Source organism: Crocuta crocuta, unplaced genomic scaffold (genome assembly GCF_008692635.1).
Source record: "Crocuta crocuta isolate KB4526 unplaced genomic scaffold, BGI_CrCroc_1.0 scaffold102, whole genome shotgun sequence".
In the NCBI taxonomy this organism is placed as follows: domain Eukaryota; kingdom Metazoa; phylum Chordata; class Mammalia; order Carnivora; family Hyaenidae; genus Crocuta; species Crocuta crocuta.
Window position 1 is genome coordinate 3,980,384 of NW_027530019.1, and position 13,580 is coordinate 3,993,963.

Sequence of the window (13,580 nt, forward strand, 5' to 3'; positions counted from 1 at the left end):
GATCCCTGGTGAAACTCAAAGTTTAGTGTATGAGACAAGCATATGAACAGATAGATAGCTACAGAAAGAGATGATAAACTTGTGTGAAGATTGAGGAGATAGTACCTACCTAATAATTTTGTCATGAAGGCTTTCACAGAGAATGTGGTATTTGAAAGTTTGGCAAATACATGGGAACTTTTCTTGAGCAGGGAATTTCTAATCAGAGAAAAACAGCTTTGAAAAGCTTGAAGATACAAAAAGTGAAAATAGAAGAAATCTTCCTCACAGTTGATATTATTAATAAAGATCAGACTAATGAAAATTAAATGGTAAATGGTAAACTTTTCCCACTCCATATACTGTACATTGAAGCTAGGAATCCTCATTTTAGATATGAGAAAATGGGATATTTAAATATTTCTAATTAAATTTAGATCAAGTATAAGGAAGGTTGTCAAATAGGCTTTATGTGAATCATCAGCCATAGGCCTTGAATAATTTTAGGATACTTCAGTACGTATGGATTGGAGTTTTATTTTGAATATTTGACTTGGATCTTTTCTTTAATATTTAGATTCCGTAGTGTATCAAATGTCATGAATAATGTTTTGATGGTTTGCCTTTTATAATCTTTTATCCTGAGACTTTATTGAAAACATACATTCTCACAGTATGTATGTTAAACACTCAAAGGAGGCATTGATTGACTATTTTACAAATAAGAAAACTGAATCTTGGAGAGTATTAGGACAACTCTTCAATTGCAGGTCACAGAGACTCAGCTGTAACTCAATTTAAAAAGGAAGTTTTTTGGCAGATCTAAGAATTTTAAAGATGGGAGGATCAGTTCAAAATGATTACATATAAATAAATATTTTGTAATATCTTTATGTAGTCTAGACTTATTGTCCTCTTTACTTTTCACATTCCTGCCTTCTATTGCTGTTCTCACAATATATTCATTTAAAAATATGTGCAAATGTCATAATAGTTTTTAGGTTAATTTATTATAATTATTGTTGGTTTACAGTAGATTAAAGTACAGATTTATTGTAAATGTAGTCTCTTAATCTGTGTGGGTCTTCACCCTGTAGATTATTATTTGTGGATGAATACTACATTGTTGGAGTCACTTTTTTAGATGTAAATGCTGAGCACTTGTACATTTACATAAGTGGATAGAAATTAAAGTTCTATTACAGCATTTCACTTAATGCTTAGAATTCTTAATGATTCCAAAATTCACATTGTGATTTAATAGTAAAAAAAATTATTTTATTGATTTATTAGGTGATAGTTCAATTAGGCTCTTTTTCAACTTTATTGAAATTAAACAATTGCAGACTACCTGATTTGTAAAAGGATTTTTTAACCATTTATTAGTATTTGTTTTTTCAACGTCCATGCTGATAATTCAGTTTATTGTTTTATCTAGCTCCTCAGATGTTTTCACAGTCTAGGATAAGGCACTATATATATTATTATATATAATAATATATATATTAACCTCCTTGACGTTAAGGTTTATGTAGTGGTGAGATTTTTCCTGAATGCTAATACTAGGTAAAAAGAAATTTGAAGATTCTAGTTGTCTATTAGAACATTAAAAGCTATTTAAAGATGAATAATTGTCATTGTTTTTAAATCCTGTGTATTTTAACGGTGTTCATTTTTTAACAGGTAGCCAATATGTTCTACATTGTAGTGATTATGGCTCTTGTATTACTTAGTTTTGGTGTTCCCAGAAAAGCAATACTTTATCCTCGTGAAGCACCTTCTTGGACTCTTGCTAAAGATATAGTTTTTCATCCATACTGGATGATTTTTGGTGAAGTTTACGCATATGAAATTGATGGTAAGGGTCTGTGTTTACAAATTCATCTTTTGGTTATTTTTGTTTTAAAGTTAGAATTACATTACAATAATATTACATATTGTCACAATTCAAACTATTACTTACCTAAGCCCTCTCAAAATACATTAGTCCAGGAAAAAAAAAAAAACTACAGAAATTAATTGAAAAAGTATTTTAGAACTTTTTCAGTCACAAATGGAAATCTGGCCTAACCTGGCTTACACAATAAGGACATTTATTAGCTCCTGTAACACGAAGTTCAGAGACAGAGTGGCCTTTGGAGTTTGTTAACTCATAGCTGTTAACATTTATTCTTTTTCATCCCACTGCTCTGTAATCACAATGTCTGATTCATACAGGTTTCCCTTATGATTGGAAGACTGTCACTAGTGGAGGAAAGAGATGGTGTTTTCTTTGGTTCTCTTAAGGGCAAAAAGTCCCTTTCCCAGAAGGCCCCCATTGAACCTGTTCTTTCAATCTCATTAGCTCAAATTGGCTTCACCCTACTTATCTCCAAAACAGTTGGGGTAAGCGTAATAGGATTAGACCGAACATGGTATGTTGGATAAACTCTTGAATTAAAAAATTCAACTGCATAAGATAATACATTTTTTTAAATTGTTTAAGCTAATGAGGCTAGAGAGCTTGTGAACATAGGTGATGCTGCCAGGTTTCAAGGATGTTCTGACCTCCCCATTTGCATTATAGAATTTTTATTTTGTTATTTAGCTCTTGATCTCTTTTGCACTCTCATCTTTATTCTTCCCTCACCCCATACCTGTGTTGCTCCCTGGGCACCTGTTTATTTAGAGGATGGCTATATAGTGGTCTTTAATTGTTACCAGATTTTGCTTAAAACTGTGAGGTTTTACCTGTCTGGTCAAATTTTATGTTTAATGCTTTCCTGTTCGGTGCCCTTTTCAGGTTTTCATTTTCTGCTTTTTTTCTGATGTGGTTCTAGTTTTGTATTATAAAGCATTGGATATAGCTTTTTAGTCTCCTTCATTCTCTTCCTTGCGTACTTACTTTATCAAACGAATGTGAATAGAATAGAAATAGATTCCTAAAGCTTTAAAAAAAAAATGTTTATTTGTTGAGACAGAGTGAGCACATACAGAGTGGGAGGGGCAGAGAGAGAGGGAGAGAGAGGATCTCAAGTAGCCCCTTGCTGTTAGCACAGAGCCCAAGTCAGAGCTCAAACCCATGAACCATGAGATGGTGACCTGAGCCGAAATCAAGAGTCAGAGGCTTAAGCTACTGAGCCACCCTGGCGCCCCAAGATTCATAAAGCTTTTTAAGACCAAAAGAACATTGTGCATTTGAGTGTTTTAATGGTGTATATATTTTTAAATGATTACTAAACAAATGTTAATTATAATATAAACATTTATATAAAACTTGTCACTAATTCATGATTATTTAATCCTTACTCCTACTTAAATTATTTTGCTTTATTCTTTTAATACCCTGGTGGGTACTAAAGGTCTTCCCTTCCTTGTTTTTATTCATCTGTGTTCTGGTTTCAAACAGAACTCCACATTCCTGATGGAGTTGATGAAAACCAAGGAGTTAAAATCTTATCATTGTCTATTTGAGAGGCACTTAAGCCACTCTTTCAACCCTCTTTTGTAACATAGTAAGATAAACTCATTAATCTTCACGTTTGTAAATTTACTATGAGTTTATCGTACCCTTTTATTTTTCTTACAGAAATGCTATAGAGTGGTGAAATCTGGGAATTTTATTCTATTTAATGTTCCTTGAGCTAAACCTTGCCTTGAATTGCATACATAACACAACTATATACCTTCTCATCTAGAATAGAGTGGTAGAACAGATACCCACATCCCTCACAAATTTTTTCTGTTGATTTTTTTTTTTTTTTGAGAGAGAGACCAAGAGAGAACACAAGTGCAGGCCAGGAAAGGACAGAAGGAGTGGGAGGGAGAGTCTCCAGCAGACCCCACAGTCAGCACAGAGCCTGATGTGGGGCTCCATCTCAGGACCATGAGATCATGGCCTAAGTAAAAATCAAGAGTGGGGTGCTTAACCAACTGAGCCACTCAGGCACCCCTGCATTGGAATATTTTTAAGTTTGTGTTCGAGCTGCTTTCCCAAATGCTTTTACTGGAATCTGAAATGGATTTCTACATAATTGAAACTTCTTCCATTGTACATAAATACTAATTTAAAATAGTTACTGATGTGAATTACTATACCTAAATTTTTTTCTTCTTTCCAAAGTGTGTGCAAATGATTCCACTATCTCTCAAATCTGTGGTCCTGGGACATGGTTGACTCCATTTCTTCAAGCAGTCTACCTCTTTGTACAGTATATCATTATGGTCAATCTTCTTATTGCATTTTTCAAGTAAGAATTTTATTCAGTTGCTTATTATAATGAGATCATTTAATATATAGTTCTCATTCTGAAGAATTTCAAATCTAAAAATTTTGTAGAGCTTAAACTATTAAAATTATCTTTGAAAATTACAAATAGGAAGGCATGCTTTTTCAAATCAACATGCAGTTCTTTTATAAATTTAACCTTTATTTGGTAGTTTTGCTAGATTGCTGAGAATACACATATTAGTATATAAAACAGAAAGGCAAATAGAGATTTCATTAGTAATCTCATTTATATTTTGGTGTACCTCTTTCTGTTATTTTTTATGAATATTTGTGAATTTTTTTCTCTTTAAAAATAATGTTCTTGTATTTTGTATACTGTTTTTAATTAAGCAAAACATGACTATTATTCCACATTAATAAATATCTCTCTCCATTTTTTTTTGAATGTTTATTTATTTTGAGAGAGAATGAGTGGAGGATCAGAGAGAGAGAGAATCCCAAGCAGGTTCTGAGCTGTCAGTGCAGAGCCCAGCATGGTACTTAAACTCACAAGCAATGAGATATGACCTGAGCGGAAATCAAGAGTGGGACGCTTAATCTACTGAGCCACCCAGGCACCCCACCCAAGTTTCTTTTTATTGCCTACCTGGTATTCCATGATAGACTCTGGTTTTTCAACCAATATGTTACATTGTTCAGTTTGTCTATAATTTTTTTTATTTTCAAACACCATGTTGTGGTTAAATTTTGATCAATCCTTAAGTATGCTTTCCTAAAAGTAGAACTGTTTGATATATACATTTTTAGGACTTTCTTCATTTAAACTAAAGTAGACCTGCATGCTCAAATCTCTGCCAACACTAGGTATTGTTAATGGTTGCTAATTTGATAGTACATAAAAATATTTTTTTATTTGCACTTTATTTCTACTAAGATTATTTTCTCATGGTTTTGTCATTTATATGTAATTTTAAAATCTTAGGATCATATTTTCTGCTCATTTTTCTGGGAGTTTAGAATTAAGACCTTCAACAGTGTCAAATTTGTGCTTTATACTTACTACATGTATTTTTTTTCCAGTTTCTCATTTGCCTTTTAGTCTTATGTATGGTAGAGTACTCTTTGGAATCCTTGTTTAGATAGAGTTATAATAAAATCTTTAGTATTTAAAACTTGAAAGTATGATTAGCTGTGTTTGTTTCATTTTTATTCTTTGTTATTCAAGCAATGTATATTTACAAGTGAAGGCGATTTCCAATATTGTATGGAAGTACCAACGTTATCATTTTATTATGGCTTATCATGAAAAACCAGTTCTGCCTCCACCACTTATCATTCTCAGCCATATAGTTTCTCTGTTTTGCTGCATATGTAAAAGAAGAAAAAAAGATAAGACTTCAGATGGACCAAGTAAGTAAAATATATTAAGCAAATATTTTTATTTTATCACTTATCAGTATTACACTGAAGGCTAAGTGTTAATTATGTTTAGAAGACTTAATTGGCTAATGTTATTATAAAAATTTTTGTTGAATTTGCCTGAACATAAAAGAATTTTAAGTGTAATGTAGTATCTATAAAACTGAATTTAGTACTAAACTTCTTTTTGAATATGGTATGCCTGTTTGTTTTCATTAAAATGGTAATGGAAGCCATAACTTTTGCTCTTCTATAAACTGTTTTTGCTGCTCTGTGAACAGTAATACTTTTAGTTTATTCTGTATACTGTATAAGACTAATCATATCAAACTTTGCTTAAAGTTTTACAGTGGCTTTGTGTCCTACTAAATTAGTCCTTAAATTCCTCTATCTGGATAAACGAGGGAGAGGTATAAAGAGAAAGATAGATAGGGTAAGGGTATTTTATAGAAAAAGGAAAATTAGAAGAGGAAGAGGTACCTGAAACTATTCTGCTGAAGGACAAAAAAAGGAAATACCTGTCCACTGCTTTAGAAACACTTCAGTAAAAAGAAAAAAAAAAACTATAGATGATGGATGTAGTCTTATGAACCCTGAATAATTCATAAGACCCATGAGCTACAATTTGATATCTTGATAGTCTTCATTGATATTTTTGTTTTTTTTCTCTCCTTAGAACTTTTTTTAACAGAAGAAGATCAAAAGAAACTACATGACTTTGAGGAGCAGTGTGTGGAGATGTATTTTAATGAAAAAGATGACAAATTCCATTCTGGGAGTGAAGAGAGAATTCGTGTCACTTTTGAAAGGTTCAGAAACTTTTTAATTATAACTGATATGTCAGAGTGGGTTTTTTTACATCTTCTACATGGCCATTGTTCAATTCATGTTTGTCAAATAAGTAAGCTTAGTAAAAGTTTTACATATTGGAAGATAGTTCAGTTCTTTACTTCTTATACTTAGTGTTAAGTCAATTTCTGGTTATTTTTTGACCTTGTTATAGAGGACAGTGAAGTCAGTGAAGAAAAGTAAAACTATCCTTACTGTTTTAAAGCATTTTTTTTCATTGTCTTTGCTACATTCTGGAAGTAGATAGTATAGTTATAATAATGGTAATGTTCTGATATATGCAGCTTTATACATATTTTTGTGTGTGTTACTTTGATGTGTGGAAATCACAATAAATAGCCTATGGAACAAAAATGTTTCATGAAATCTTGCATTTTATTATAATAGAATTAGCACTGGATCCTTCTTAAACATTAAGTGTGCCTTTTATAAATAAATAATCATATTTTATTTTATATCTTACCTGTGTGAGTACATGTAAAATTTCTTTTTACCATTGTCATTTATTGAGATTATAAAGAGAATCTTTAAAACATTAATTTTTAACATTTATAAAAAGCCTTTGTTTCCCCTACAGGGTGGAGCAGATGTGCATTCAAATTAAAGAAGTTGGAGATCGTGTCAACTATATAAAAAGATCATTGCAGTCATTAGATTCTCAAATTGGCCATTTGCAAGATCTTTCAGCCCTGACTGTAGATACATTAAAAACACTCACTGCCCAAAAAGCTTCGGAAGCTAGCAAAGTTCACAATGAAATCACGCGAGAACTGAGTATTTCCAAACATTTGGCTCAAAACCTTATTGACGATGGTCCTGTAAGACCTTCTGTATGGAAAAAGCATAGTGTTGTAAATACGCTTAGCTCTTCTCTTCCTCAAGGTGGTCTTGAAAGTACTAATCCTTTTCTTTGTAATATTTTTATGAAAGATGAAAAAGATCCCCAATGTAACATATTTGGTCAGGATTTACCTGTAATACCCCAGAGAAAAGAATTCACTTTCCCAGAGGCTGGTTCCTCTTGTGGTGCCTTATTCCCAAGTGCTGTTTCTCCTCCAGAACTGCGACAGAGACCACATGGGGTAGAAATGTTAAAAATGTTCAGTAAAAATCAAAAATTAGGAAGTTCATCTAATAGCATACCACATTTGTCATCCCCACCAACCAAATTTTTTGTTAGTACACCTTCCCAGCCAAGTTGTAAAAGCCCCTCAGAAACTGTAACCAAAGATCAAGAAACTATTTGCTCTAAAGCTGCAGAAGGAGATAATGTAGAATTTGGAGCATTTGTAGGTAAGTTTGGCAAACCAACATTTGTATATAAATATTATTTATTTTTTAATTATAATTATCACCTGGGGTGCCTGGGTGGCTCAGCTGGTTGGGCCTCTGACTTCAGCTCAGGTCATGATCTCACGGTTCGTGAGTTCAAACCCACTTCGGGGTCTGTGCTGACACCTCTGAGACTGGAGCCTGCTTTAGAATCTGTGTCTCCCTCTCTGCCCTTCCCCTGCACATGCTCTGTCTGTCTCAAAAATAAATAAACATTTAAAAAATTATAAATTCTTAAAAAATAAGTAGCTAATTAATAAAACTATACACTTATGTGATAAGTAGACTAATAGAATATAGTTCCAAAATTTTTAAAAGGAATCACTGCAGGAAATAGATTGAATCAAACTGTAATAGTTCTATTGGCACATAACTTCTTTGGTGAATTTACTATAATAACAATCCTATGTAAAACTTACTTGGGCTCTTTTGAATTTGAGAATCTTCTGTTGAATTCAGTTAACTAGTTGACAGAACCTGAGTGATTCATAAATGTTAAGTATTTGGGGAATAAAAGAAAGGTACAGAGGAGGCTAGATAGAAATAGCTGGAAAAGATCAGTGTCTTATAAATAGGTGACTGTATAATTTTTCAGCCCTACCAGTACACTTTTTGAGAGTGACCGGGTACAGTAATAATTACTTTAGGGCAATAGGGAAAACCAGGACTTGACTTGGAAAGTGGAGGATTTATGGTCAACCCATTTGTATACCCAGAGAGAAAAGCATTTCAGAAAGAAATGATTCATTCTTTTTTTTTTTTTTNCTGTTTTCCAGAGGGGCTGTACCAGTTTACATTCCCACCAACAGTGTAGGAGGGTGCCCGTTTCTCCACATCCTCGCCAGCATCTAGAGTTCTCTGATTTGCAGAAATGATTCATTCTTACGCTTCAAATAGCTAAAGTAAAATAAGGACTGAAAATATATTTATTTTGGCAGTAATAACAAATTAATGACCTTTGTGAAATCTGTTTCAGTGAAGTGGTTGAGGCAGAAGCCAAATTATTTATTTCAATAAAGTCCAAATGAGGGGAGGAGATGTAAAGAGGGAGACTGGAGAGGGGATGGGCAATTAGAAAGCTTACTGTAAAGGCAGGGCACCTGGATGGCTCAGTTGGTTGAGCATCCGACTTTAGCTTAGGTCATGACCTAAGACCTAAGACACATTCTGTGTCTCCCTCTCTGCCCCTCCCCCTGCTCATACTCTGTGTCTCTCTTCTTCAAAAAATAAACTTTAGAAAATAAGATTTTTTTTAAAAAAAATGCTTACTATAAAGGTAAAAAGAAAGAAATAACTAATAATGTGGTTTGCATGTAAGGTTTTTTATTTGTTTTATTTATTTATAATTATTTTTAATATTTATTTTGAGAGAGAAAGAGATGGAGTGCAAGTGGGGGAAGAACAAAGAGAATGGGAGACACAGAATCTGAAGCAAGCCCCAAGCTCTGAGCTGTCAGCACAGAGCCCAGTGTGGGGCTCAAACCCAGAAACCGTGAGATCATGACCTGAGCTGAAGTCGGACGTTCAACCGACTGATTGAGCCACCCAGCCGCCCCTTACTTGTTTTATTTTTAATGATGGGGAGACCTAAGCATATTAAATGTTGATAATGCATCATATGGAAGGAAAAGGTGAAGAGGGAACACCTCATAGAGCTAGCTAGTGCCCTAGTATTTGGGAGAGTATAGTGTTCTAACAGTCTTCCTGTTAGATTATTAAAGTGTTTAAAAACAAGTTCTTAAAAAAATAACTTGGGTTGTTTGTGGACATGACCAGAGTGTTCTGAGGCATGAGTAATGCCCTCTGTCTCTTCAGGTTTGGATTTTTCCTAACCTTGTCTTAACACTTGTTTGAGCCTTCCCAGCTTAGAAATTTACCTAGTCGTGGAACATGTATTGAGATTGGTCAAAGAATATGATATGTCCATGTAAAATCTCCACATGGAAGCCAATCCTGTAAGTTATCTAGGTACTGAGCATACTTACCTCTACTGCTAGGCTGTGTACAGTTCACTGTGGATTTATAGAGACAACTTTACCTACATAAAATCTATCCCAATGTATTTTGTAAAAACATATAACATTTTTTATAAAAATATAACATTTTTACTATGTTAGTATATTGCCACTGGGATGGATATGTATAGATACTATATATTTATATATGATTTCTGTATGTATATAGTATGGGTATATATGTGTAACATACTTGTAATTTTATATTTGTTTTTTAAACTTTTTTGTTTATTTACTTTGAGAGAGAGAGAGGAGAAGGGGCAGAGAGAGAGGGAGAGTGAGAATCCCAGGCAGGCTCTATGCTATTAGCGCAGAGCCCGATTGGGGCTCAAACTCATGAACCATGAGATCATGTGACCTGAATTGAAACCAAGAGTAGGATGCTTAACTGACTGAACCACCCAAGCACCCCAATTGATTTATATTGATTAATAGTAAAAATGATTGCTTCTTTCTTTTTAAATTTCAAGCAGTTCATGTCACATGTTGGATTCTTTTAGAAGGCCTTTGGCTTTTGCTATTGCTATAAACTGAACTCATCTTCTCCAACTTCTTGACAGATATTTTTAGTAATTATCAAAAGATCTACAGAAAACTTTAGAGCCATCAAACCTACTTGGAAAGCAGCATGAATCACTTGTTTTATATAGACTTTAAGCAATGACATTATTTAGATAAAAAATAAATGTTTTTTATACTCTTTTTTTTCTCTTTAAGGACACAGAGATAGCATAGATTATTTACAGAAGTTCAAAGAAACATCAAACAAAATAAAAGAAATGTTATCTGTAAGTAAATCTTTACAATGGCATCATTCAATTTTATTTTGCTGTTTGGGGATTTAGTTCAAAATAGAATTAAACATTTCAACAAAAACGCAGTTTTAGCAGAGACTATCATCAACATGATGGTCCCAGATACTTGAACCATACATCATTTAAAAAGAAGGAACAATTGAATATGAAAAATACACAAATAGTTTGCACTTGTTTATTAATGAACATAAAAACACCAATTTATGATTTCTCTTTTTTAAATTGCTTTTCCATATGCATTTCCCTTTGACTAAATACAGAGCTAAACTCTTTCCCAGGCCCAAAAGTTTATTAGAACATAATCATGTCTGTCAGGAAACCTAGCCAATGAGTAAAAAGCTGAATATGCCTAACTACACTATTACGTCCAGGTGTAAGATAGTCAATAAATATTTGTTGAATAAATGTTTAAATGTATAGAACAGTGAGTGAAAAGTTATTTCTTAACTGTTGCTTTCATAAATACCCATAATGATGGAATCTTAATATGAGGGAAAGGAACCAGTAGGGAAATCAGTGTTTTTTTTAAGTTGGATCTCTTGTTTTATCTTTGAATTTCTTATAGGGAGGAAGAACTGACTGAGAATTATAATTTTAAAAAAGACCTAGATAGAGTGAAATTGATCTCTTAGATGATAATCTTAAGATAAAATGTATAACTTTTTTCAGATGGGAGGACTGACTGATAACAGAGAATTGTCATACAGATATTTTGAGTTGGAAAGAATGCTAAACTCTTTTCTAACTTACCCTTTAAGAATCTGTGTGCCTCATTGTATATAAATCACACAATTTTTTTTTTAACTTAAAGGGAATAAAAAAGTAATCTGGGGAGTTTGTTGAATCTTTTAAGGCATTTGTTTTTCCAGTAAGGCTAATGGAAACTTTGATGGAGTCCATGAGAAAGAGAAGGTTTAGAGTAACCATTGTGTAAAGTGATTAAGGAGTCAGAGGAAACCAAGAATATGATTTCTCAGCTATAAAATTGAAAATAGCATGAATTTCTTGTAGCCATGTCTGCGTTTGGATTTTAGCCAGGAAACTAAAGGCTGGGAAGGGATAGGGGAGGTAAATCTTGGGAGAGATTTTGACTAGAGCACTGACATGACACCTCAGTAAAAGGTTAGAGCTGCTAACTAGTTGGAACTTGTATAGTTGTCACACTCAGCTGTAAGAACCTCAAATTCATCATCATCTTCTTGCTCAGCAGACGTGTTTGTTCTCCTGTATTTCCTGCCTCTATCAGTAACATGTATTTTAGTTTATCAGAGCAAAACCACACTCTTCTATCTATCTTCCAATCAACAGCCAAGTCTAACTTGTTTTGCTCCCTAAATATTTTTTTAGTATCTCTGCTTCTCTCAATCCTAAGTAACAATTACCTTTGACTTAGGCTGTCATCGACTAAGATGTATTTCATTGAACTTTTAAAATGTCTTTATAAAGTGTCACAATGGCAGTTGAAGACAATTGTATCAGCACATTCTGGTGGCATTATTTTGCTATAAAGAAGCACTTGATATACATAGGAAGTCATTTAGGATAAATGGATATTTTTTAATGGGAAACAATACCTGGCAAGGGTTCCCCACAGATTTTGCCTTTTAACAATGAACTTAAAGCAAGAGTATACAGAAAATTTTGAAGTGAGCAGGTAACTTCCTGGTAAAAGTGAGAAGAAATTACAAGTTTGTTTGGCTGTGTTTTGGATTAAACAATTTTGAGTAATTCACTTGGAGGAAAAGAACGCAAAATGTAAAAATGATAGTCTGAGGCTTTGAGTTCTTGAACACTTGTGGGTTATATACCCCTTTGAAAATCAAATGAAAACTGCAGACCCTTTTCCCAGAAAAATGCACATATACAAAATTTTATCTGTTAAGATATATGGAGTTTTACAAATACCTCGAAGTGCACCATCTATCCTACACTAGAATTTGTGTCATAGATGGAAAATACTTAAATAAAACAAGAAATAGCTAGAACTGGTTCCAAAAGAAACAACTAAAATCAGAAAGGAAATTGAAGTTGCTCTGTGACTACAGAAAAAATGGTAGCCCTCTCACTTGACTGTGTAAATCAGCTGTATATGAAGAGTGCAGCGCATCAAAGGTAGAAAAACTTAGTTTTCTTGAGATATAAATTTTTTAATGAAACTAGTAGTTTATTGTGGTAGTAACATTTTTAAATTCATTCTTTCTGAGAGGTGGTAGAGGTTTGGAAGAATCTTAAAGTTCCATAATAGTGTGAACTGTTTACAGTTGAAAAGAGAAAACAATGTGAATTGTTTGTCCCCACATTAGTTTAATGCAGTTTGTTACTTCATATGGGAAAATATATAGGTAAAAAGAAGAAAAAGAGGGAGTATTATACTATAAAATATTATACAGGTAGAACATTGGAAACATGAATATTTAGCTAAACATTTTGGTGACTACAAAATAACTTCTTTACAAATAAGAATTTAATAAGAGTTGGATTAGAAATTGATGATAAGGGAAATGCCTTTCAGTAAATACAAGTTGGATAATTGAGTAGAAATTTGAAAAAGTCTGTTTATGTTCTCCTGTCACTTCATAAGCTCAGATGAATTCTGCTTAAAATGTTAAAGCTCAGTTCATGAACTTAAGAAAATAAAAATATCAAGTTAGTAAAACTAGAAGGACTTTTTAAACATATGTGGAAGAGATGATATTAAAAGAAGGATGAGAAAAGATTTAAGCACCAAAAATGGAAATCATAGATAACTCAAAACAAATTTGGAAAAAATTGAAATGTGACAAATAATGAACAGATAGATCTTTGGTTATATAAACAACTAATAAAACCAATAAGAAAGCCACCCAGGGCACCCCTTCCCCTACACCTCCAAAAAAACCCACTCTTCTACCCTCCCAAATTGTTGTAATCTGTCAATATTAGTGTAAAATAGCTTTTTCTTTTTTGGGTGAACTGATAAAT

General features: G+C 33.0%; 1 protein-coding gene across 3 annotated transcripts in view; it reads left to right on the plus strand.

Moving 5' to 3' along the window:
- The window catches only part of TRPM7 (transient receptor potential cation channel subfamily M member 7), a 125,834-nt gene that overhangs the window by 87,739 nt on the left and 24,515 nt on the right, over positions 1-13,580 (plus strand). For all 3 annotated transcript variants that reach the window (XM_077764410.1, XM_077764411.1, XM_077764413.1), the window contains exons 22-27: positions 1,663-1,837; positions 4,082-4,208; positions 5,415-5,599; positions 6,285-6,417; positions 7,035-7,750; positions 10,522-10,592. In XM_077764410.1, coding sequence (XP_077620536.1) covers positions 1,663-1,837; positions 4,082-4,208; positions 5,415-5,599; positions 6,285-6,417; positions 7,035-7,750; positions 10,522-10,592 — 1,407 coding nt within the window. The remainder of the gene's footprint in view (positions 1-1,662; positions 1,838-4,081; positions 4,209-5,414; positions 5,600-6,284; positions 6,418-7,034; positions 7,751-10,521; positions 10,593-13,580) is intronic.